Source organism: Trichosurus vulpecula, chromosome 3 (assembly GCF_011100635.1).
Source record: "Trichosurus vulpecula isolate mTriVul1 chromosome 3, mTriVul1.pri, whole genome shotgun sequence".
Classification (NCBI taxonomy): Eukaryota; Metazoa; Chordata; class Mammalia; order Diprotodontia; family Phalangeridae; genus Trichosurus; species Trichosurus vulpecula.
The window spans coordinates 392883397-392911297 of NC_050575.1; the positions used below are offsets into that span (position 1 = coordinate 392883397).

The 27901-nt window shown below is 36.9% G+C and overlaps 1 protein-coding gene across 1 annotated transcript in view; it reads left to right on the plus strand.

Moving 5' to 3' along the window:
• The first annotated feature begins 219 nt into the window (after positions 1 to 219).
• Positions 220 to 27901, plus strand: part of NFAT5 (nuclear factor of activated T cells 5) — a 136331-nt gene continuing 108649 nt past the window's right edge. Inside the window, exon 1 of the mRNA XM_036751672.1 lies at positions 220 to 292. Coding sequence (XP_036607567.1) covers positions 220 to 292 — 73 coding nt within the window. The remainder of the gene's footprint in view (positions 293 to 27901) is intronic.

Genomic DNA, 27901 nt, shown 5'->3' on the forward strand with positions numbered 1-27901 from the left:
CCGTGCCTGGTGGGGGCTGCCTGGCGGCGGCCTTGGAGGAGCGGCAGCGGCAGCGGCGGCCGCCCTCGCCCTAGCCCTCGCCTCCGCCTCCCTCCTCGGCCCCTGGCCTCCTCCGTCGCTCGCCGCCCCCGGCCCGGCGCCCGAGCTCCCGGACAGGAGGTGCCGCCGCCCCCGCCGCTCCCCCCCCCCCGCCCTCGGGCCGGGCCGGGTCGAGCTGCGATGCCCTCGGACTTCATCTCATTGCTCAGCGCCGACCTAGACCTGGAATCGCCCAAGTCCCTGTACTCGAGAGGTGAGTCACCCGGGCGAGGGGCAGCAGCCAGGGTGGCGTGGGGCACGGCCCGCGAGCCGTCCCGGGGGCCCCAACCGGGATGGCGTGGGGGCGGGGAGGGGGCACGGCCAGGGAGCCTGGACGGTATGGGGGAGGGGGAGAGAGAGAGCACGGCCATGGAACCGGGATGGCATGGGGGTGGGGGAAGAGCAGGGCCAAGGAGCCAGGATAGCCAGGGAGACTGGACGGCATGGAGGGAGGACGGCTAGGGAGCCAGGATGGCATGGGGGGGAGAGCACGGCCAAGGAGCCAGGTTGGCATGGGGGGACGGCCAGGGAGCCAGGATGGCATGGGGGGATGGCCTGGGAGCCTGGATGGCATGGGGGAGAGAGCATGGCCAAGGAGCTAGGATGGCATGGGGGGACAGCCAAGGAGTCTGGATGCCATGGGAGCGGGGGTGGCACGGCCAGGGAGCTTGGATGGCACGGGGTGGGGAGTCACAGCCAGGGAGCCTGGGTGGCATGGGAGCTGAGGGACACAGCCAGGGAGCTTGAGTGGCAAGGGGCGGGAGGAGGGAGACTTGGCCAACGAGTTGGGCCCTGGAGGGACCAATTAGGATGGCATAGGACCGGGGGGTACGGCCGGCTAGTGGGGATGGCATGGAGTGGGGGGGAGGGACACGGCCGGCGAGCCAGGCCCGAGGTTAGTGAGACGGGCAGCGAGCCAAGTTGGTAGAAGGCTGGGGGAGTGGTGGTGTCACGGCCAGCGAGCCAGGTCTAGGGGATGGGGGTGGGGGGCGCCGGGCACCAGCCGGGATGGCTTAGAGGCGGGGGTAGGGTAGAACGACACGACCAGCGAGCCAGGCCCGCGGGGTGCGGTGTTTGGGGGCTGCTGGGCACTGGCAGGGATGGCATCGGGGCGGGGGGCACTCGGGGACAGAAGGGGGCCGTGGAGGTTGTATGGGGAAAAGGGAAGGAGTGGGATTTCTTTCTCCCCCTCGCCCCCTCCCCGCGCTGCCCTCTGTCTGGCCCCCTCGGGCAGCCGGTGCTCACTTAGTGCCTGGGTGCCGCCTGCCCGCCGCTGCTGCTCCTCGTCTAGTCTCTGCGGCATTCATCGCTTTCAGTATCTCCCCTCCCCTTTCTCGTCGCCACCATTCCGCCTCCCCCAGTCCCCCCCCTCCCCTTTCCGCCGCTCTTCCCCTGCGGCCGTCGGGCCGGGGCCTCCCCCCTTGCTCGGGGATTACTCACCGCATCCCCTCGCCCGGCCGGGCTGTGTCGCCGGGGTCGGTCACTGGCCGCTGTTCCTGCCAGGGCCGGACCCGAGAAAGTTGCCCTGCCGGGCCCAAGCGGGCTGGGCGTTGTGGCGTCGTCCCGGTTCTGGGCAGAGAGAGGGTCCCGCTCTTTTCCCCTTCCAGCATTTATTCGGTCGACTCTCGGCTCCTTTCTCTCCCGGGTCCCCAGCGTTAGCCCTGGCCTAGTCTCCTCCTTAGCTATTCTGGGACAGCCCCCCTGGACCAGGCGCCTTTCCTTCTCCGTCATTTAGCTGAGGAGAGGCCCAAATTTTCATCTCCATGTCTTAAGAAGCAGTCTCTGGGCCCGAATCCCAGCCTTCCCTGCTTTCCCATACAGGAGGTTTCCTCAATGGACACATTTTATTCCTCTGGCCTGTCTTCAGGGTATCAACGTAGACAGACTCCCCAATCCTTGGAGAAACGTAGGTTTTTTGCCTTCTGCAAAGGTGGCATTAGAAAGGCCCAAACCAGATTCCCTGGTTAAGGCCTCTAGGGAATTCCCAGGAGCTGATAGTATTAGCACCTGAGCTTGATGTCCGACGTCCAACGGGGTTAAATTCCTATACTGGACACCACAAGAATGTGTCAGAACAGGTTCCCTGTGCAAGGGCATCACACCAAAATTCTCCCACTATAATATTAAACCATCTCTTAAGCCACTGGTAAAGGGAGAAGATCACCTTTAAAAGATCCTTTCTTAATGTAAATTCTCTTTAGAGTTTTGATGGGGCTTAAAAGCAGCCTAGGATGGTTAAATTATTTTACTTCATTTTCACTAAAATTTCCACGAAAGAGGAAGAAAAAAAGAAATTGAGATTTTCAAAATTTATATTGATTGAGATAAAAATATTTAATTAGAGCTGAAAGAGGTTTTGGGCCCTGAAAAATTAGTTAAATGGAGTTTGCTTCTGAGTTTGTGTATAGAACCCAACTTAGTAACTGTAACCATTGTCTGTTGCTCTGGTGACTTCAGTTGGCTGCTGCTGTCATGTTGAGTATAAGATGATTTTTAGGCAATAGTACCTGAACTTGTATGGAAATACCGTAGTTTATGTATTAAAAAGAAGACTACAACAAAAAAGTTATAGTTGGTAAGAGAACTATGTTCTATAATTAGTAATAAAATTAACAAGTATTGAAGCAGTTATCAGAGGACTATTTTTCACAAAGATAGGCTTTATTACTTAAAGGTTATTTCAAATTACAAAAGAGTGGTATACTAGCTCTGGTGTTATTTATAGCGTAGAATTTTATTCAGCATAAAAATGATGCCTTTTGTACCTTTTAGATCCTCTCAAGTCACACCCACCGTAGAATTTTCCTAGAGCTGGGCTGTTGGAAGGTCAGCATAGTGCCATTTTAAAGTATATTGTGTCTGTATGCAAAAGCTTTCCTTAAAATGGGGAAAGAATAGTGTAATACAAGAAAGTTTGAAATTTTGCAAATTCACACAATGTATTTTTTTTTTTTGTTAGAGCACCTGATCCTTCTTTTAGGAAGGATATTGCAATGGGCTTAATTACTGGGTGTGGTATCAGTAGTGGACTGTCCTAGTCTCAGATTTGACTATCAGTGACTTGAGAAGATCTGAAAAACTTAATGGAACCATTAAAAATTTTGTTTTTAGTATCCTTTGGGACACTCAGGTTTAAAATTTGTGCCCTTTCAATAAAATTTATCAACTTCTGCCTTTTATGTCTTAATGACACCACTCTGATTTCATTACAAATAGGAAATTTAAAGTAGGAAATAAAAATATGGGATAGTAGTTGATAAAGTTAATTCTTCTTAGGTGGCTCATTCATATAGACTAAAAATAGACTTGTTTTATGGAGCACTTTTTACTTTTAGCATTTAGTGTTTTATAATATATTTGGAGTGCTTTACTCAGTTCTTAAAAAGCTCTGTTACTGCATTCATTTTGAGAATAAGAAGGTTGTATATAATAGATTTACAGCTTCATGTGCAATCTTTTTTTTATCCTACTATGTTATGGAAATGCTTGTCTTATTTCATAAATTAAAAATAAAATAAAATTAAAAAGAATAAGGAGGATCAAGTAAGCAGGGATATACAATTATTAGTTGAGTTAGGTAGGGTTTTCACAAAGGGTTTGAGAGAGTTATACTAATATATCAAATTATATATGTGTAGAATAATTTAAAAACTTGAATGTTGATTTTAGTTGGTTAGTGTGTTGAGATTTTAATATTGAGTCTAGGTGAAATAATCTATTGTGCCACTTTCTAGGACGGTGACTCTTTTGAGGGAGGTTATTATTCAGTCCCTGTGGATTATAAGTAATATGTCATCAGTGCCTAGTCTGCAGCTTGTCCTATTGATGATTAATCTAGAGGATAACTCTTTGAAAATAATTTCAGTATGAATTTAATCTTGGTTTTTTTGGCATTGTTATTTTGACAGAATAACCTGCATTATACAAAAAAGTTCTCACATGAGCACTTATGTTTTTCTTTTATAAAAAATATCTTAAGTGTATAAAGTATTACTGACATTTTGCAAATTTAAGTGAGCTTTTAGAAATATTTCTTGTAATAGGTGAGCTTTGACCCTCATTCTGTTTAGTTTGTGATCATGTAGTGAAGTTTTTCTAGCTGTGTAAGTGTGTCCATTTCTATGGCAACAAATCAGTGTCATAACCTTAGAGATTATGATCGGAGTTCAAGTATGAAAAAAATCAGGGTTTAGCTTTGAAAAGTTGCTAGGAAAAGAGAAATAACAAAATGATTAATATATGCATATAGGAATAGGGATTGGATTAGTGATCGTTTTACCATAGGGAAATCTTAGATAAGGAAACTGTCTACCAAAGCGGATTGGCTATCATCTTTACTACAGAGTATAGTCTTAGAGAATTGCTTGGAGAGTATTGAGGGCTGATGTCTATATGTTGTGCCAGTGGAACTTGAACCCAGATTTTTCAGGCTCTGAGACTGGTGAAATATCCACAGTGCCACACTGTGTATATTTGTTTAAAGCTAAATTCTTTCATATCTTTTGGGGATATTATCAAATTTTTGAAGGTATAAACTTGTCTTATTGTTTTTATACGTTCTCATGTAAAATAAATGTTTAATTTAGGATGATTCTTAGGCATTGATATTTCAGTTTAATTTAAAAAGCATTTATTAATTGTTCCTAGTGTGCAGGGAGGGCACTGTAGTAGGTTTTCTTAAATCATAAACTTCCATAAAAATCCATAAACTTCCATATTGATAGAACTTAATATGTGAAATGAACATAGTCATGGCTTTTCCTTTGCTTTAATAGAGGGTATTATTAGAAACTAATTTTCTGTTGTGGTTGGCTATTTAATTTATACTTGCTTATTTATTGTATTAATTTTAAATATCAATTATTTTTAGAAAGCAAACTCATTTATAACAGGCCCTCTGACACTTACAACACAGGAACCTCTTTTTGTGTTTCTTTGTCATTAAGATAGGTTTCATCATAATCATTAAGTTTCTGTAGGAATTTGATTTTACCTCTTAGATGAAGCTAATTAATTTGTAGAATGACACAAAGAGGCAAACCAGTATTAGGGAAGGAGAAGTATTACTGAAGTCAGGAATACCTGGTTTCAGGTTTGGCCTCTGACATACTGGTTGGTTGACTCTCCACAAGCCTAAGTGCTCTAGGCAACTAAGACTTGAGTTGTAGAGAAGGTGTCATTTTGCATTGGTGACAGAGATTTCCACACATGGATGTTCCTTAGGCTAATGAAATCACAGGTTCAGTTCCTATTCCCTGTACTACAAATGTGGGTGCCCATTTTGTCCATCAACCATTGTAGCATAATAGTAATTCTCCATTTTAAGTTTCTTTTGCCTCTGTCCCTGAGACCAAATCTAATGTAAGATAATTCACTTTAGTGTGTTTTTTGATGGTAAGCTATTTGAGGACAGGAACTATCTTTTGCCTTTTTTTTTTTTGTATCCTCAGCACTTAGTACATAGCACCTGCACATAGTAGGCACTTAATTAATGTTTATTGATTGATTGTGTTAGTACATTTTTCTTGTTCATCAAATTTCAGACTATACGAGTTTTTCCTTATGTGACTATAAATTTTTTCTTTTCTTTATTACTCTTACTTATTTCTACTTTATGTACTCTTAATTTGTATATGCAGCTTATTAAGGCTAAACCCATGCAGGATCTCTGTTTTACTCTCCCCCTTCCCGCCCAATTTGGAGTCAGTAAACATTTATTAGGTGCCTGCTTTGTACCAGCTACCATGCTAAGTGCTGGATAGATAAAGAAGGGTATAAAAGACAGTGTCTGCTCTCCAGAAGATCACAGTCTAATGTAGGAGACAGTGTACAAATAACTGTGCAAGCTATGGACAGGATAAATAGGAAATAACCAACAGAAGGAAGGTCCTAGATTTAAAACCTCAAGAAAGGTTTCCTGTAGAAGGTGGGATTTTAGCTGGGACTTGGAGGAAGCCAGCAGGTGGAAGATGAGGAAAGAAAGAATTGGAGGCATAGGACCTTTCTCTCAAAGGAAGAAAAATCAATATCTAATTTTGACCCATTAAAGCCCTAAAATTCCATGTTGTCTTAAACATTTGGTGTTTTTCTAGGCAAGAGAAACTTCTACATGCAGGTCCTATATGAAATTTAGGAATAGTTATGTCGAAAGGCTTTGTGATATAATAGTAATTTAAGATTTACATAGCATTTTAAGTTTTCAGGGTGCTTTATGTACATTATCTCATTTGAGCTTCATAAATTTTTGAAGTGTAGGAACTATGGATATTGTTGTTCCCATTTTAAAGATCAGAAAGATGAGGCTAAGTTGCTTGCTTATAGCCACTTGGATAGTAAAGGTGGAATTCATATTCAGGTCTTCCTGATTTTCAAATTTAGTACTTTGTCTACCACCTTTCCATATAATTGAAAGCTTGACCTTCAGAATGTGGGATTCAAGTATCTAATCTAATGTAACCTTGTATAATGTTTTTATGGAGCATTTTTCCATCCTCTCATCCCAAATATGGTTGATACTAAGTATGGGGTATCTTTAGGGAAACAGCTTTGGAGTTATAACTAGCTTGGAGATGGTTTTAAAACATCAATGCCATTCAGTATAGTTTGAACTGGTCCAAGTGACTTTGCTACTTCTTGACCATAGATACTTCCTCTGATTTTTTTCTCCTGTTGTCAGTATACCAAGATTACATAGGCATCTGCCTGTGGCAGTTATTTTACAGTTATATATTACCATGGACCCAAATGAAAAACATTTTTAAAAAGTTATATTTCTATATATATTAAAGATATATTCCTGGATTTCCAGTAGTCCTGAATTTCTTTTGGCCTATGGTACTAGGGTAGTTGTGTTCTCACCCAGTACATAATAAGATCCATTATGAGATTTTACTGGAAAGATTTTATGGTAAACATTTTAAGAATGATAAACTTATCATAGCTATTATACATGCCAATTATAACCAAAGTTTAGTTTTAGTGATAACCCATTATAGTTTCTTATTTCCAGGGATCTGTCTCTCCTTGATTTTCTACCTCCTGGTTTTGTCTTTCGCCAAGCTTTTATCAGACTGTAAATGTTGACATTAGAATTACCATGTCAGGTATAGGGAATATCGGTGCCATACTTGTGTGCCCCATGAAAAGAGAAGAATTTTTAAAAATACATTTAATTATTAGTTGCATTATAGTTTACATTTAAAATGATAATAATTAAAGAAATAAAAGATGTAAATTAATATTCAAGTTTTAATGAGTGAGGAACCTAATTGGTTTCCCAAAGCATTGAGAGTTCTCTACCAAATTCTCAAGTAAAATTGTTACTTTTTATAATTGTATATTGTCATCATCTATATTTGTTGCTGAGGTTTTTTTTTTTCCATTTGGTTTTGTTTCTAGAATTATGCAGTTTATTTAAAAGTAGGATCCTTTTTTTTTTTGAAGTCACAAAAAAAATTTATTTTTAATTTAGGTGATCTGGAAACATTAGTAGTACCTAGTAGGCAGGGCCATGCCCTGAAGAGGTATAGTGAACAGTTCCTTAAATGAATGAAAGCCCTTCCTACCCTCAGGTATCTGCTTTTCAGCCATTGATGAATTCATCAGCCATCAGAAATTGAATAGGGAAAAAATGGGAAATGCTACAAAAAGCGGGATTCTTGTTTCCATGCGTTTTCTCCTTGTTGCTGTCTTAGAAAATTATGATGAAAATTTAAAATACTTAAAAAATTGTGTGGCAAGAGGTAGTAGCCATTGTTTTCCTCCCTGAAAATTATAAGCATGCACGTCAATGGAAAGTTAGAAATTTTCTTCCTTATTTAGCAACAAAATTATTAGCTAACAAAAATATATCCTGATCTTATGGTAACTAAGGATATGTTTTCTTGGGTTTTTGAACTGAGGAGTATTACTTTAGACATGAAATTTTTATTTATTCTTATTTTCTTTTTCTTAATTTTTTTTTGGGGGAGGGGGGAAGGCAGGGCAATTGGGGTTAAGTGACTTGCCCAAGATCACCCAGCTAGTAAGTGTGTCAAACGTCTGAGGGCAGATTTGAACTCAGGTCCTCCAGACTCCAGGGCTGATACTCTACTCACTGTGCCACCTAGCTGCTGGACTTGTAATGAGAAAGACCCTAGTTCAAATGGTGCCTCAAATGCTTTACTTACTAGCTCTGTGACTCTGGGCAAATCACTTAATCTCTCGAAGCCTCAGTTTCCTAATTTGTATTTAAAATGGGAATAATAATGCCATATACTTCTTAGTTTTGTTGTGAATGCAATTTAAATGACACCTATTATTATCCAAAGGATGATTTAGGGATTTGTTTTTACTTTGACTGTCTAGTTGATAGTAAATAGTTATTTTGAGTGTTATCACTTACTTCCTGTGTCCTTTTACTAGAACATTTCAAATTTAGTTGTTGATTTTTGAGATGCTGTATAATAAGAGTTTGTAATACTGGGAGTACTTTGCTGATTTATCTTATTTTTTAAAAATAAACTTGATTGTGATTTTAGAAAATCCTAAAAAAAAAATGGCAATGGTAGAGCAGCATAAGAATTACTTGAGACAAAGAAAAATAATTATTTTTATTGACTTTTGCAATAAGACTTCCAGGATGCTGAAAAAAATTTAGAGTGGCTATTTTATAGTCTGGTGAAATGCTAGATCTTATAAGTTCATCTGGACTTATTTTGACAGCAGTTTTGGTATATAGCGTTGGATGAAAAAAAATGAATTTAATTCATTAGTAAAAATTACTTTCAGTACTTCAAACTTCAGTCTTTGTATTGACTTGCCTGTGGCAATTTTTTTTTTTTCCTCATAGAAATGGTTAGCAGTTTTTGTTGTTTTAAAAAACCTATCCTCACTGTCAGGGCAGTACAGTTAACACATTTGCAACATAAAATTTTATATAGAGTTAAAATACGGATACTAGAGTAGAATTTATTATATTCAGCTGAAATAAAAACAAAACAAAATAGGAGTAGCAATTATAATTCACAGAAGGCTATACGAAAAATAGGCATGCTAAAAAGAGATAAGCAGGGAAATTACGATATGCTTAAAGGCTGTTGTTGTTATTTTTGTTTATCCTTCATTGTGGAAGAGGACCATGACATCAGAGAGGTGATACTAGGACATGAAAGTGAATTGGATTTAAGTGAGGGAGGGCTGGTCAAATTCACCAGCCTCACTTTCTCCTCCTGGAGCCATCTGAGTCCAGTGGTAAGATAAAGATTAGGTAGCTGGAGATGGCCCTGGATGCAGTGGGAGACTTGACCTTAGTAAGCTAAGATCTTTCTCAGGTCTCAGTATAGCATCTAAAATGCTTTAAAAATTAATCATCTTGCAGGGAGAAAAATATAGTAAAACTATAATGGCGGGGGTCCTGAGTGTACCCCTTTCAGACTTAGACCTGTTAATAAAACGAAGAGAGAAAGAAGTTAAGGACCCAAAAATAACTTTAGAAAAATTAAAGATGATAGATCGCTGTTGATTACTGAATGGGAATAGAATGAATTTTACTTATTTTGTAGCTATGCATAGCACCTTTGCAAAAATTGACCATGTATTGGGGCATTAAAAACCTCACTAACAAATGCAGAAAAGCAGAAATACTGAAAGTAATCTTTTATGACTGACCACAATGTAATAAAAATTATATTCAATAAAGGAACTTTAAAAAAGAATTAAAAATTTACTAAGATTAAATTTATTTTAAAAAATTAATGGATTAAAGAACAATCATAGAAACAATAAAAAATTTCATCAAAGAAAATCATAACAATGATACAACATGTCAGAACTTGTAGGAAGCAGCTAAGCAGTCCTTGGGAGAAAATTTATATATCTAAACTTTAATCAACAAAAGAAAAAGGATAAATCAACATACTGAGTCTGCAACAACAAAAATCCTAGGAAAAGAACCAATAAAAAATTCAACAAAATACTGAAGTAGAAATTCTGATAACAAAGATTAACAAAACTGAAAACAAAATAAAACTAGCTTTTAAAAAATAATAAAATTGTAAGTACGTAGTGGGATTAAAAAATGGAGGAAAACCAAATTGTTTATATGAAATGAAAAAAAGAGACTTCATAACAATTCGTGAGGAAAGTAAGGAAAACTATAAGAAATTATTTTGCCCAATTAAATACCAGTGAAATTGATAACTTAGTCTCGATGAATATTTACAAAAATATAAACTATTCAAGAAGTATATCATTTAAATGTCCTAATTAAAAAAACAAGGTGAACAACCTGTAGATGTACTCTAGAAAGGGGAAGGGGGCAGGAACTCTAAGACTAGATGGATTTACAAGTGAATTTTGTCAAACATTCAAAAAACAATTTCAGTATTATGTAAACTGTTTGCAAAAATAGGCAAAGGAGGGGACTCTTCCTTACTCTTTTTATGATACAAATGTAGTTTTGATACCTAAATCACGGAGGACAATACAACACAAAGAAAGAAAATACAGAGGGTTGTTTTTTTTTTTTTTTTTTTTTTTTTGACAAATTGCACTTTCCTTTGTGCTTCTGTGTGATCCTGTTTCATTGGGGGCTTGAATCACTTGACTTCCCAATGTTAATGTCTACTATAATACCTCTAATAGTCATTGAAGTGTGCTCTTTAAGAGCTATAGCTTTTCTGTGTTTCTGTAAGGTAACATCAAATGAAAACCCTAGATTTAAAAACACAGTAAAAATAAGCAATGAAACTCAAACATGGGTGTATAGAAGAAAGGAAGGAAAACAAACAAGTATAATCATTTATGCAATACCTACCATGTGCCAGACACTGTGCTAAGGACTTTGCAAATATTATCTCATTTGAACCTCACAACAACTAGGTAGGTCTTAATATTATCCCCCTTTTTTACAGATGAAAAAACTGAAGCTAATAGCGGTTAGGTGATTTGCACAAAGTCATACAATTAAGTAAATGGCTGGGGTGAGATTTAAACTCAATTCTGATTTCCCAATCTAGCACTTTTACCTGCTCTGCCACCTAGCTGCTATATGTTGTTTCATAGTTCAGTTACTTTGGTAATGAGCCTGAAAAGTTTCTAAAAGGTACGGAAGAAAAGTTATGTATGATAACTGTTTGAAGGAAGGCTTTACCAATAAATTCTTTGTGTATAACAGTAGAGAAGACTAGTTAGCTTTATAAATTGCTGCGTGTATGGAGTGCCCAGGATTTCTTGCCATAGGTGAGTTTGAACAACTTCTACCTTTGCAGAGTGTGGAGGAAATGTTTATTATTTATGTTTTATTAATATTGTTTGAACCTAGCTTTATGTGGCTAGGAATCTCCAACCCAAAAGCTTACTGTAGAGGTCAATCTGACCTCAGAGACGCTCCAGTGAAGTCAGATGCCTGCAGGGAATGCTTAGATCCCACCCAAGTAGTTCTTAGGATTGTTTCTAGGGTTTCAGGAACATGTTTAGAAGTAGTGGCAAATATCACTATCTACATGTCTTAATAGTTATTTAAATTCCCAGCAGATGGGAGCTTACTGTAACAGATACTGCTTACACTGGCTGCAGCAGTAATAGAAGGACTTAGGTTATTTTACCCTGTTAAAAGTTTTCCCTTTCTGGAAATTTTCAGATTTCTAGGTTTGGGAAGAAATGGGTAATAAAGGAAGCAAGTGGCTGAGGTAATAGATGAGTCAAGGATTTGAATTTTATGAACATAAGAAACTTTTTTTTTTGCTTCTTGTTTTTGAACTTCTCTCTCCCAAGTTCATTTAACTTTCTCATAATATCTTTCATGCTATATTTTGCTTTCTCCTTCATACTTTTTCATCTTTTATCTGTTGTTCTTTCTGTCTCTTAAATTATATTCCCCTCTTTCCACATTATTTTCCACATTTGTCTTTTTAGAAAACTTTGATTCTCTTTTATGTCTTCTTTCTCCTTTACTGATCCTAGGGTTGCCAACCAGCTGGTATTTGAATGGCTTGGCTGCAGTTCATCACAGAAAGTAGTGGCTTCTTTCTGTTTCACCCTGTTAGAGCCTTTTTTTTAAAAAAAAATTTTATTTTGCTACTCCTAAGTGATAGCCATATTGCTTATTTTTCACTGTCTTCCCCTTTAAAAAAGGAAATATTAAAGAAAGTAGAAAATGTAGAGGAGAAAAAGTTAATAAGACAGATATAAAAAGTTTCCTAGTTCATGCTTATAGAGTTAGGATTAGGAATAAACATAAACTTATGAAGATTTTTCTAGGATGGAATCTACTAGCAAGCATGAGTTATATAATATTAGTAATTTGCTGTTGGCTAGAAAAGGATGACAATGCAGCAGAGCCATATAAATTTAATAGGTAAATGATCTTATACTAAGCACGGGAGCATGGTTTACCCTACCTATATTATATAACTTACAGACTTGAAATGAAATATATGAAGTTTAACATTTTATTTAAAAAATAACTGATTACAGGGTAGTAATTATAAAAATGTGTTTTTGAGGAAGTAATTGAAATCTGAAATATTACTTTTAGATGAAAAGTTATTAAAGACTGAATACTCATATGCTTTTGTGATCTTACCTGTGCGCTTGTTCTCTCCAAAGATGCAGCTCTCCCAACCCATCCATGACTACTCATCCTGTTCATCCTTTTGTAACAAGTACTGTGATGTGTATATTATAAATATTTAAATGCCATAAAATTCAGATTTTGTAAGTGGTTTCCAAACTATGTTTTTCATTAGAACATCAGAAATTGAAACTGAGTTTTGTTAACAGTATGACTGAATACTTAAGTATCTGTTAGATCACATATCAAGGACTGAGAGGAGCAATCAGGAAATTCATTTATTAGGTTCCTTTCCTTTCCTTTTGCTAGCTTAGTTCATTTGTTTAAATGAGTTATGCCTTAATTATAATTGTATATACAGTCAGTGAATGATAATGTTTGAGTTTTCACAAGTCTTTCTTTTGGTGGGGTTCATGTGCATCTCTGGATAACAAATGATTATCTTTCACTGTGTAGTTGTAAAGAAAACTTAGGAATTTGCAAATTTTTTCCCTGCATTAGCAATTCAAAATAAATACTACAAGTTAAACTTAATTGTATGGTTGAGTAGAGGAATTATACTCAGAAATAAGTGGAAGCATCTGTGTAAGTAGAGATTCCTTTTCTCCCTGAAAATACCCTAATCTTACTTAGAAAAAAAATTTCAAGGGAGATCTGTCTCCTAAAACCAGTCCACCAAAAATACCAAAATACACCAGATTGTTCGTTTATGTGAAACAGTTCTTAATTTCAAGTAACTGCAATGCTTCATGAGTAGATTGTAAAGACTTTAGAATAAGATATGTCAAAGAGTTGTGATTTTTTTTCACGAGCAAAACTTGTACGACTGATAATGGCAACTCTCTATAACTTTTATCCTTAGAGAGTAGCTTGAGTCTTAGCGAGTTTAAGTGACTTCTCCATGGTCAGATTGTAGTTATTGTGAGAGGCAAGATTTGGACCCAGCTGTTCTTGAGTATCTTAGAACTTATAAGTAAGTGCATATATAGAAAAGCCCAAGTCTTGAATTTTCAGCAGGCTTATGAACAAGAACCAGGTTCCATAAATATTCTCCAATCCCTCACTTACTCAGAGATACTTTTACTTGAAAACTGTATCTGAAACACATATGAGAACTAGGAAGTAAACAGAAGTTTCCTCATCTGCAAAATAGAGCTGGATTAAATGATGTCAGATATGTTCTAGATATAATATTGTATTGTTCTATGAACATGACTTTTAGTCCTGGGACTAAGGTCGGGTACCATACTTACAGGAGATGATGACCCTCAGGTTCCTCATTCAGAGCCTATTTATTCTTATTGTAGATATACTTAATACACATTTTTAAAAAGTATGTAGACATCAAGTCTATAGACATACTTCAACATTTTAGAGCATATAATTTTATTTTTACTTTATTGTATGGTTTCTTTTTAATCTTTCTTTTGCTGTCATCTTGATTTCTAAATATATCTCTCCTCTGTTTGCTACTCAGCAAGCCATCCCTCATCACAAACAAAAAGGAAAAGATGGAAAAAAAGCAGTTCAGCAAAACCATTTAATAGATCAATTGTGCCTCTGGGTGTATGTAATATTTCCGACCCTTGGTGCCCCGTTTAAAAAAAAAGTAATTAGGATTTATTTTTAACATTAATTTTTAAAACTTAATTTTAAAAATTGAGTTCCCAGTTTTTTCTTCCCTTCCAGCCTCTCCCCCCACCCATTGAGAAGACAAGTCATATATATCATTTATACATGTAAAGTCATGTAAAACTTGTTTCCATATTAGCTATGATGCAAAAACAAAAGGCAAGAAAAAATAAAGTGAAAAAGTATATTTCAGTCTGCACTCAAGAGTTCATCAGTTTTCTCTATGGAGTTAGATAGAATTTTTCTTTGTGAAAATCCCTTTGGAATTGTCTTATATCATTGTATTGATTAGTGTAGCTAAGTCTTTCATAGTTGATCATTACAATATTGCTATTATTGTGTATAGTACTCTCTTTGTTCTCTTCACTTAACTTTGCATCAATTCATATAGTTCTTCCCAGGATCTTCTGAAACCATTTATTGTGTCACTTATAGCACAGTAGTATTCCATCACAATCATTTACTACAACTTGTTCAGCCCTTCCCCAATTGATGGGCACTCCTTCAATTTGTAATTCTTTGCCACCACAAAAAGAGCTGTTATAAATATTTTTATACGTATAAGTCCTTTTCATTTTTTTTTTTGATTTCTTAGGAATATAGACCTTGTAGTGGTATTGTTGGGGCAAGTGGTATACACAATTTTATAGCCCTTTGGGCATAGTTCTGAATTGTTCTCCAGAATGGCCGATCAATTCACAGCTCCACCAACAGTGTATTAGTGTACCTATTTTTCCACATACCCTCCAGCATTTGTCATTTATCCTTTCTGTCGTGTTGACCAGTCTGATACTTCCGAATTGTTTTAATTTGCATTTCTCTAATCAGTGGTGGTTTAGAGCATTTTTTCATATAACAATTGATAGGTTTGATTTCTTCTGAAAGCTGCCTGTTCATAGCCTTTGACATTTATCAATTGGGGAAGGGCTCTTATTTTTTATAAATTTAGCTCGGTTCTCTATATTTTGAGAAATGAGGCCGTTATCCAGAGAAACAAATGTTTCCCTCATCTACTTTCCTTCTAATTTTAGCTGGTTTGTTGGTGCAAAATCTTTTTAATTTCATGTAATTAGAATTATCCATTTTATTTCCCGTGATCCTCTATCTTTTGTTTGGTCATAAACTCTTCTCTTATCTGATTGGTAAATTTTTTCCATGCTCCTCTAATTTGCCTGTGGTAATCATTCCATGTAAATCATGTACCCATTTTGACCTTATCTTGGTATATGGTATGAGATATTGGTCTATGCCTACCAGTTTCTGCAAAACTGTTTTTTAGTTTTCCTTGACATTTTTGTCACATAATGAGTTCTTGCCACCAAAACTTGGATCTTTGGGTTTATCAAATATTACATTACTGTGGTCACTACTGTATGTTGTATATCTAATATATTTCACTGATCCACCTTTCTAGTTCTTAGCCAGTACCAGATTGTTTTAATAATTACCACTTTGTAATATAGTTTGAAATCTGATACTGCTAAGCTATCTTCCCTTATATTTTTTTCATTGATTCCCTTGATATTCTTGACCTTCTGTTTTTCCAGATAAATTTTGTTATTATTTTTCTAGCTCTATAAAATAATTCTTTGGTAGTTTGATTCTTATGGCACTGAATAAGTAAATTAATTTAGGTAGAATTTTCATTTTAATTTAATTAATTTTTAGAATTGTCATTTTTGTTATATTGGCTCAGTCTGCCCATGAGAAATTACTATTTCTCCAGTTATTTAGATGTTTTTATTTGTGAGAAAAGTGTTTTGTAATTATGTTCATATAGTTGATATGTAATTTTGTTCCTATAATTCATATGTAATTATGTTTGTATAGTTCCTGGGTTTGTCTTGGCAGTTAAACTCCTAAGCATTTTGTATTGTCTGCAGTTATTTTAAATGGGATTTCTTTTTCTATCCCTTTCTGCTGGGTTTTGTTGTTAGTATATAGAAGTGCTGATGATTTATGTAAGTTTATTTTATATTCTGCAAATTTGCTGAAGTTAATTGTTTCACCTAGTTTTTTAGAGTTCTTTAAATATATCATCATGTCGTCTGCAAAGAGTAATAGTTTTGTTTTCTCAGTGCCTATTCTTATTGGTCTATTTCTTCAAAGAGTGCAGTGCATTTTCTCTACTCTTCTCAAGGTTCAAGCTTGGTCATTATAACTACGGTGTCCAGTTTAATTTCTTTTTCTTCCTGTTCTAATTTTTGTAGCTCTAAGGCACATTGTTTTCAAGGTTCTGCTTTATTTCACTCTGTATCACTTTAGGTAATTTCCCATAGTTCATTGCATTTATGTACCACAGTTGGTTTAGCTATTCCCTAATTTATGGGCATCTACTTTGCTACTTTGATACTTCCAAAAAAAGACACACTATTTAAAAAGTATAGTTCAGTTTACATTAATATCTATCTTTACTTATTTAAAGTGTATGATTTTGACTTGTGGCAAATTTTCAGGAATGGCATATATTTCATTTAGTCCTATTTAAACTGTGAGGGTTGTAGCGTAGCAGAAAATAAGGAAGAAAATGCTAAACATTACATAGTTTTTAGGTCATTTACAATTATTAATTGTTAGTACTTCTGATGTGAAACATTGGTCCAATAACCATTGAGTTAATATACTTTTGGAAGAACTGAACCACATCCCTTCTCTCATGAATGAAACCAAAAGACAAGCTGTAGGTAACTGGAAGAATGGCTCACAGGTTTTTCCTCAGAAAGGTGAATGGAGCAGTTGCTGAGGTTGGTTTTATCCTACTACTGAAGACAAGGAACATCATTTCATGATTTATTTGGTCATTTCATCTTACAGTAAGTAGTCACAATGAGTTTAAACAGACAAGCAGATAATTGCAACTTGTGTATGAGCTGTTTTTTGTAGATGATGAAGAAGTAAAAACATTTTGGAAACGTTTTCATAAAATACTCTAGGCTAAGTAAACATTTAATACCTTGATGCCCTGTGGCTTTAGTATGAGAGAAAGGGCATCTAGATTGATAGAAAAAATTGGGTAAGAAAAATACAGGATAGAGAAATGAAAGTGGCAAAATATTTAGAGATTACTCAAAAGTCTCATGTATAAACATCTTGACTATTTCCTTAAGTATAAAGTCAGAAAGTACTCATGTGGTAAACACCAGATGACATCACAAAAAATGAAATTAACCATTTCTTAATCGATAAGAAATGATTGGTTACTGATGCTGGAGTCATTTCAGAATCAGCTTTCTGTTTTATGAGATCATAAACTAGGTTTTTGAATCAGGAAGACTTCTTCATAGGTTCATATCCAGCCTCAGACACTTACTAGCTGTGTGACCCGGGGCAAGTCAGTTAATCCTATTTGCCTCATTTTCCTCATCTATAAAAAATGAACGGGAGAAAGAAGGGGCAAACCACTCCTATATCTTTGTCAAGAAAACACCAGGTGGGGTCATGTAGACTTGCCCCCGTGAGGAAGCCCAAAAGAGTGGAGAAACCATCTTAGCCAATCAATACTGGCACTTAGAGAGTGATTAGATGAGTGTGGATCTGTAGGTTGAAGGCAGATTAATAGAGAGTTTTATATTTCAAGCTGAGGGTGAGGAATTTGGGCTTTATTTATTGGGCAGTGGAGCCCTGTTGGAGGTTTTTGAGTAGTAGAGTGCCATGATTTTGATGGATTTTTTAAGGTACCACTTTATAGGTGAATTGGAAGCAAGAAACTAACTAGAAAGTAGGAAATTCAGAGGACTGTTCCAGTGAGGTGAGAAGTACCTAGAATAGAGTAGGCTATAGGAATTGTTGGATTATCTATTGACATGTTCTAATGATAAGAAAAATCTTCAGTGTATGGCTGGAGGAGAGATGTTCAAAGCTAAATAATGAACTATTGGCTGGGCCATGTCATTGGAAAAATCCAGGTCCAAGGGGCTGATTTGGAAGTGGGAAGACAGGTTCCAGAATAGATGTTTTGAGCCAGGGATATCTGAATGGAGGATACACTACTGGAATTGTTGACAAAATGGTGGGCTGGTGCTGTCTGCCTCCTTTAAACTCTGGCCTTTTATTACCATGGTGAATGTTCCTTCTGACTTGTTCTGATGGTTTAGGCCTATGAGTACATTGAGTGCTCTACGGTGAAGCTTGGTGATACTCTTGAGTTTTTGCTGGTTTTGAGTATTAAAAACTACTTTAAGATTGGTTTTCTTTCCTTGAAATTCATAAGGACATTTAAGTGGCTATCTTTTGACACCAAAAAGAATGCTAACTTTTACTTAGTGTTTCAACAATTCGGCTAGTAGCTGCTGTGGGAGTGAAAAACCAGCAGGAGCCCAACAAGAAGAACGCTGCAAGCCCAGGGTCTTTTGATCTGCTTTACTAAGGAAAGCAACATTAAGGGGTTAACAATCTCCAACATACAAATATCATTCACTCAGCTCAGGGGGAAAAGCCAGCACCCTAAGCTTCAGAGCAAATACAAACAGAGCAAATAAACACAAATCAACAGACAGATTTCCGTCTGTCAAAATCACAATATACAGTTACTAGAGAAGCATCAACATCTGGGTTTTTTTCAAAGTCGGGGAGCTCATAACAATGGCTTGCTGAGAGTCATGCCCCACTCCTGCTGTGGCTCAAAGCTCCAAAAGAGAAAGCCAACCTTTGGGTTTATATATCTTGTTCAGGGTCAAAGGTGAGTCACACATGCGACTCACCCATGTGACCTAAAATTGTCCCAAAAATGTGACTTAAAGCCACATGGTCTAAAAGCCTCTGATGTCACAAATATGTCACTCAAGCCCATGTAAACTAGGCTTTCCCCTTGAGGCAAGGAGAGGTCATCAAGTACTTCTAATTTAATCAAGGAAACAAAGGCCAAACTCTTAAATGGCACTTGGTTGAATAAGCGCTAAGAGCGCATCTTGATTCCCAATAAACTTAGCTAGAAAATTGATTTTTGGGATGAAGTTTTATATGTCTTTATTTTGGCATTAGCATTTTTCAGTTTTGTAAGAAAAATCTAAGGTATTTTAAAAATTTTATTTTTAATTTTTAAAATTGTGATGCCTTTCTTTTTAGATGATTTATAATATATTTATAAATATAGAATATTTCCATATAATATAAATATATAATATATACATTAATATAATAATATATATGCTAATATTGTATCTTATATAATAAATAATATATAGTAATATAAAGAAATAGAATGTATAAATATATAATATATAAAGTTTATTTATAAATATATTTCTTTGCTTAATTTAAATAAATATATTTATATTTGTAAAATAAATTCTTCCTTGTGGTCTTGAAGGTTAACAATGATATGTCTAGGTGAGATTAGTTCGGTAATTTTCTTTGTTGGTGTCCTTTAAATTCTAATCGTTTGCAACCTGTTTTGTGGGTAATTATCCTGCATAGTTCCCTGAAATAGATATATATTTCAAATTCTTTGTTTCATTAGGGTTTTTGGAAAACTTAATAATTTTTTAAATCTTCTTTCTTTGCTTTACCCTCTACTTCGGTTCCAAATTTTTAATGAGTTGTATAATCTGGGTTATCTTTTTTCCTTTCTTTATCATTCTATCCTTCAATGAAACAGTTTTTTATTGGGACTATTTTTAATGTGGATAGGTAGATAGAATATTTATTAAGCCCTTAAAATGTGCCAGAAACTGTGCTAAGTTCTGGAGATCTTAGCACAGATACAAGCAAGAGTGTCTCTGTCCTCCAGGAGCATACATTTTAATAGAATAAGACAAAATGTTTAGAAGAGCTGGGAAAGAAGTGGATTAAGAATAAGACTCACAGGGACAATGATGACAGTGAAAAGGGGCGGGGGAGAGGAGAGAGAGAGGGGGGAGAGGAGAGAGAGAGTGGGGAGTGAGAGAGAGAAGAGACACCAAGTACCCAAGTGTGATTGAGGTCATGGGGTTTATCCTAGTGTGGTAATTGAGTGTTTAGAAAGGGAGCCCCCAATTAGGAGAGGAGAGCCTCAATAACAAACCAGTTCAAATCCAAGAACAACAATTTGTGTATGGAATATTGAGTTTCACTGTTCCTGAGTCCTCTACAGGCAAGTGTAATGAGTTTCAGGTGACCGTTGCTTTCTTGGTATAGAACTATTCCCAAGCCTTCAAGTTAGCATCAGCATCAGTATATAGTCATCCCTTGACATTAGTGGGTGGGTGGGTGGGGTTAGGTGCACAGGACCTCCTCAAATGTGAAAAACCGTGAATAACTTCAGGCCCCACTCTGAATCTTTATTTTTAAGAATTATGATCACATTTATTTAACACCCAAAACAATACACTGCACCCCTAAAAAAGTTGCAGTTTTTATACTAGAGAGATTAGTATCTAGTACACTATGTAGTCTTCACAGCCTAGCTGCAGCAACTGCTTCACTGATTTCCTTCTCCTATGAAAAGCACAGGATACAAAACAATCACTGTGGGATAAAATCACATGACTGAGTCTGCATGGTAGAGAGACAAGAGGAGGCATTCCCAAAGAATGCATAGCCCACAGTTCTTTAGTGCACTGAAACTTTTAACAAAATTTAACTTTGTAATAAATTTATGTATGTATACTCATGGTAGAAAACAATATATTAATAATATACAGTATTTATGCATTTATGATTTAATAAAATTTTAAAAGTTTTCTTTAAACATGCACTTCATTTGTGATTTTCTGCAGTCTGCTGCAAATCTCCAGCAATTCCCACTTAATTATTCATGGTCAACGTGCAAGTAACCAAAACCGCAAATGTGAAACCCATGAATGTTGAGGGATAACTATATAGTGTGGAGGGTTTGTTTGAGTGTGCATAGGCCAGTACAGGTGCCTGCATGCTGCAGTTGAACAAATCTTTTAACACTTGTTCACATTTCCCATCCTAATTGTTTCTAAATGTCTTCCATGGGTTTAAGTCAGACTGATCTTTCTGGTCCTTCTGCTTTTTGTTTCTTTGTCATCATATTCTCAAGTGAGACTGTTATAAATTGTCAGTAGTAGGCATTTGAATCCTAGAGAACATCTTAATCTTCACATTTTTTGAATGTGGCCAACTGAAGTATGCTTCTGGCTTTCCTGGATCAGTGTTCATTCCTTGATGGGAGATTATGTGACCCAAATACTTGACAGAAGCTCTGCAAAACTGACATTTATCAATTGGCAACTTCAAACCAGCTTCCTCTTGCTAGCAGGTCCAACACAACATGAGTCTTTCTTCATATCCTTCTAGTGTTTTTCTAAAGACAATGATGTTATCCAGATATACCAATATTTTTAGGTAGTTCATGTTTTCAGCTACCTTCCCCATTAACCATTGGAAGTGCTCCTGAGGTACCTTGAAGCATAAGTTCAAATTGGTAAAATCCAGCTGGGCAGAAGGAAGCTGTCTTCTTTTTGTTTTCTGCCATTGGAACCTGGTAATATCCATTTCCTTCTTCTTTTTTTTTTTTGAAACCTCAATAAATGCCTTTATTTTTATGGATTGTTATAGTGAAAATAGTTAAGTGAGGTTTGGGCATAACTTTTTTATTTTAACTATTTATGGTGTTTATAAACTTCATAGTTGGAGTCATTTGTCCAGTCACATTTTATAATAGAAGAAACTAAGACCTGGAGGACCCAAGTAATTTGCCCAAGGCTGTATATGTATATGTGTGGATAATGCATGTAGCTATGTATGTATGTATGTGTATATGTGTATATACATATGTATGTGTGTATATCTATCTAAAATTAACCATACATAGAATGACAGAGAAATTAACTGGCAGTCCCAAAAGTCTTGGTGCAATTTTTCTCTTTAGTGTCTTAAATCTGCACCGAGATTGTTGGAAAATTCTATATGTATATGTATACACACATTTACATACATACATACATATACATACATGTATATGTATACCTTTTCATCCATTGTCAAACCTCCAATGGCTCCCCCATCTCTACTTTTTCAGCTGAGATTCTTGTCTCATATTTTAACAGAAACAACTGGGGCCATTCACCATGAGCTCGCTCTTCTCTCTTCCTCATTTCCAAATACTCAGGTGCATTGTGCCATTTTCTTCTTCTTTACACTTGTTTCATGAGATGTAGTAGTTTTATTCCTTACCAGAGCTAATTCCTCTGCTTGTTCAAACAGTACCATTTTATCCTATCTCCTCCAACAGATTGCTCCCTCTGTCATACCCATTCTTTCATTTATCAATTTCTCCCCCTCTACTAGCTCATTTCCTATTAACATGCTCATGTCTTTCCTGTCCTGAATAAAAGGAAAACCCTTCACTTCATCCTGAACTCTTTGAAAAAGCCAGCTACAATGGGTACCTCTACTTTGTTTCTTCTCCCTCTCTTATTAATCCCTTATATTGTGGTTTTCAAAAGTTACTGATGTTCTCTTAGTTCCCAAATCCAACAGCCTTTTTTCAGTTCTCATTTTCCTTGACTTCTCTACGTCTTTTGACCTGCCATTCACCTACTTGATTCTTCTCTCTAGGTTTTCAGGATGCCACTCACTCCTGAGTTTCCTCCTACATATATGACCACTCCTTCTCTGTCACCTTTGCTGTATCCTCTTTCAGATAATACCCTTTAACTGTAGGTGTCCCTCAGAGGTCTGTCCTGGATCCACTTCTCTTTTTCCTTTCTATTACTTCACTTTGTAATTCCAATTATTCCAATTCCAAATTGCCTTCCAGAATGGTTGTATAGAATCACACCTCTATTTAGCATTTTATTTTTCCCTAGTTACATTTTAAAACAATGTTTAACATTGGTTTTTAAAACTTTGAGTCCCAAATTTTCTCCCTCCCTCCCTCCTTCCTTCCCGCCCATAATATCCATTTCACAAATCTATCAAACATTCAAAGAACAATTAATCCCAATATTACATAAACCATTTGCTAAAAATAAGAAAATATGAGATCCTAACAAATTTAGTCCATAATACAAATATGGTCTTTGATACCTAAGCCACACAGAATCAAAACAGAAAAAGAATAGACCAATATACCAATACAGAGAACAGGTAAAAGGGGCAGACCTACTGTATGCTTAAGCCAACTACAATTTGGTTTTCCTGTTGTTTTCTTTTTTAAATAATCAAATTAGCTAATGGTTTGTCTATTTTTTAGAAGTTCCTAATTTTAATTCAGTCACTTTTTTTCTTTCAATTTTATTAATCTCTTCTTTGATTTTCAGAATTCCTATTTTGGTGTTTAATTAGATTTTTCAAATTTTTGGTGTTCTAGTTTTTTCTTTTAGTTTAATGTCTAATTTATTAATTTGTTCTCTTTTTCCTTTTGTTGACAAAAATATTTAGAGATGTAACCAAAGCTGTCTTTAGAGTAAAATTTATATCTCAAAACTTTTGGTATGTTATCTCATTGTTGTCATTATCCCAGAAATTCTTTATTGTTTCTAAAATTTGGTCTTTGGCACAACAGTTCTTTAGTAATAAATTATTTTGACTTCAATTAATTTTAATTCTTATATTAATGGCTCTTTATTGATTTTTTTCTTTCCATATGGTCAGTAAAATTTTTCTGCATTTGTGAGATTTTTATGCCATAATACTTGGTCAGTTTTTGTAAAGGTGCCATACACAGATGAGAAATAATTTACATTCCTTTCTGTTCTCAGCCAATAATTTCCAAAAGTCTATCGTATCTAACTTCTCTGAAATCCTTCCTTCCTCCTTTCCTTCCCTATGGAAGGTTTTCTATGAAATTTCATATAATTACCGTTGTATTATTTCTTTCTCCTTGCTTGGCTTTTTTTAGAATTTACTAGTTTTTGAAAAAAAAATGATTACTACAAGGTTTAAACTGCGCATTGTCTTCATAGAGCATATAGGTTCATGTTATTAGTTGTATGATCCTGAGCAAGTCGCTTAACCTCCGTCTGCCTCAGTTTCCTCATCATAAGGTGAGCATAATAATTTTAGTAGCACCTTTCTTCCAGAGTTGTTGTGAGGCTAAGGTGAGGTAATATTTGTAAAGCTCTTTGTAGACCTTAAAGTTGTATACAGTGCTACCTATTATTATTAAGATTCAAATCCTTGACGTTCAGAATTAAAGGAGCGGAGGTAAATAATACAGATAGGTTTTTAATCACCAAAAGGAAAAATCTTATGGGAGAATTCAGAAGCCTTTTGTAAATGCTTAAATGATAAAATTGATAAATTACCTCTTGTAGATTTGAAAATTGAAGTGGTAATATGTGTAATTGTGTTATTTTTTATTTGTAGTACAAATATTAATATTTTATAGTTATAAGGAAATGGAAATTTCTCAATAAATTGTCAGAAATTTGGCAGCAAATCAGGAAGTGTGGACTGTGGCCCTCATTCTCTGTAGCTATAGAAACTCCACACCCAACTAGACCTTAAGAAAGGTACTATCTTTGTTGTTCCGTGTTAATTAGACTTTGATAGAAGTTAATGAGGCTCAGGAATGATAGCTAGATTATATCTAGAGCCAATAATTTATCTTTGCCAAAGGACCAGTTAAAAGGCATTATAAGGCAGTACTGAGTTTGTTTTCTACTTATTAATAAACACATATAACATGTTTCTTTTTAACAGACTTAATAAACTTTTAAAAATTACCAAGAACTTTTTATCCTTAAACTGATAATGCATTCAAGCTTATTCTGTACCTAGGGCTTTAAAAGTTTCTGAAGAAGAATGTGCGCTTTAGTAAAAACTATTTTTTAACTTGACCATTACTTGTTATTTTTTATTCCTCCCCCCCACCTTACCTCCCACATTCATATATGGCCATTTAAATCCTACAGATTCTGCCTCTATAATATCTGTCCCTTCTCTCCACTTATACGTCATTTCCCCCGTTCAGGTCCTTATCACGTGACACTGGACTACTGAAATTGCCTTACTTACTTCTTGTCTTTTCTCCCCTCTCCAATGCATTATCCGTAAACTGCCAAAGTTGTTCTGATGCACAGGCCTGACCGTGAAACTCCTTTGCTTGAAAACTAACTTCTTTGTATTAACTATTGCCTTTACCATAAAATATAAATGTAGAGAGATTTTCTACAATCACATTTTAGTCTGTCTTTTCAACCTTAATTCATATTATTTCCCTCCATACATTCTTCATTCCAACCAACTTGAATTGCCAGCTATTAGCCAAATTCAACATTCTATGTTCAGTGCATTTGTGAAAGCTGTCCCTGAGCTTGGAATGTAATCCTAACTTCATCTCAACCTTGTGGAGACCTCTTCTTTCAAGGCTTACAAATGCCTCTGTGAAGTTTACCCCAGTGGTAGGATTCAAATGAATTAAACATGGAACCGAGCAGAGGCACCTCCGATACTGAAGTGGTGGGCGCAGGCCCCTGGCCCTACTAACAACCGGTTTGCAGAACTCAACCTAAAATTAGGTACCATTTCTACTGAACCCACGTGAAGTGGATGAATCCCACCACTGGTTTACCCCCATTCCCCTCAGTTAAAAATGTTCTTTCCTTCCTCACATTTTCCTATAGCACTTTCTTTATATGTTTCCCTTGACTGCATTCCATTGTACCTTAGGTTATATTTACCTCCACATATGTTTTCCTCAAATAAAATATAAGATTTTTGAATGCAGGAACTATAATTTTCATCTCTGTATTCCTCATGCCTAACCCATTGCTTTGCACATATTAGCTATTTAATGAATATTTTTGAATGGACTTATTGCAAATAATTTAAACATAGCTAGGTCTTTAGAGCAAATAAGCTATTGTTCCTTAGGGATATATAATACCCTGAATAGTAATTACTATCACATGATACTCCATCTCCATTCTATTCCCTTTACATTAACTGTCTTCCCCCCCCCCCCCCCCCCCCCCCCGCTTCTGCCCCGCCCCATGCATTCCCTCCCTACCTCCCTGCCTTTGCCACATTCTGTGGGAGTCCTGTCTGGATTCCCACCCCACCCATCCTTCTCCTCTTGTACCTTTTTGTATATGCCAATATATGAACATACTATCTCCCACAATTAAAATATAAACTCCTTGAGGGTAAGGACCATTTTGCTATATCACCTAGTTTAGAATGCATAAGAAACAGGCAGGGATGGTGGGATGGCAGGGGCCAGCCAGAGCAGGTCAGATGGATTGGAGTCTGGTGTAGGTACAGCTAGTAGAACAGAGCACATAGCACTTGAAGGAAAAGCTGCTATTCTACGTTGTGTGGGAGTGAAAGTGAGTTAGGGAAGACTAAAACTCTCTTACCTAGTAGCTAGTCAAAGCATATGAAGAGAACAGTTCTCAAAAGAAGAATGGTAAACTATTAACAGCTGTATGAAAGAATGCTCCAAAACACTTAATAGAGAAACGCAAATCAAAGTAACTCTGAAGTTTGACCTCACAGTCAGTAAATTGGCAGAGATGACAAAGGGTGGAAAGAGTTAATATTGGAGGGAAAGACAGGAACGTCAGAACATTGTTAGTGGAGCTATAAATTTATGTTGTTGTTGTTTCAGTTGTGTAGCCATTTTCAAAGCAATATGGCATTATGTAAATTAAGTGGTTACAGTGCCCATATTCTTTGACCCAGAGGTACTTTAATTACATATATAGCTCCAAGGAAGTTATTTATAAAAAGAAAGACTTCGTAGACACCAAAACGTATGGAAGATTACTGTATTGTAAGAAATTGGGCAGCTAGGTGGCACAGTGGATGGAGTGCTGGGCCTAGAGTCAAGAAGACCTGAGTTTAAATCTGGCCTCAGACATTTACTAGCTGTGTGACCCTCGGCAAGTCACTTAACCCTGTTTGCCTCAGTTTTCTCATCTGTTAAATGAGCTGGAGAAGGCAATGGCAAATGACTTCAGTATCTTTCCCCCCAAAAAAACCCAAATGGGGTCAAGAAGAGTTGGACACAACTTAAATGACTGAACAACAAGAAATGATGCCGAATACAGAGAAGCATGGAAAGACTTGGATGAATAGATTCAGAATGAAGCCAAGCCAAGAAAACCATACATGATGACTCCAGCAATGCAAAGAGAAAGAACAATAATGACAAAAGAATCATAAATAAAAGCTGCACAATTGCAAAGAACAAGTTTAAATCCAAAGAAGGTACTTCCCCTTAGTCCTTTGCAGAGGTAGGGCCATGGATGGGAAACTGTTACGGGCTCCCAAAGCCTCGCAACTATACTCGGGGTTCCCCCCAAGCCCCAGGCCTTTGCCTAAGCAAAGGACCTGATCTCACGGACGATGAATGGGGCGGGAGCCGAAAGATGGTGAAGGACTCCGTTTATTCAGGGTAGCAGCAAACTTTTATATCTTTAGTGATGTAGGTACATTCTTTAGTTACATAGATGAAGGACAGGTAAAATTCAAGACACCTGGGTACTAGGACCGCCCCAACTCCGCCTACTCTCCTCCCCTTCTCTTCCTGAGCTAACCCGAAGCTCCCTGCGGTCAGGCAGTCCAGGCAAAGAACTGGAAACTCCACGTGCTCTGGCAAGCCAGGCAGAGAACCGGAAGTTCCATGTGCTCAGGCAGGTCTGGGCAAAGACCTGGAATTGCCAGGGAGGCAACAAAGGCGAGACCCCTCCTCCTGGCTCCACCCACATCCCAAAGCCCTGAGTTTATCTCAGCAGGCCCCTG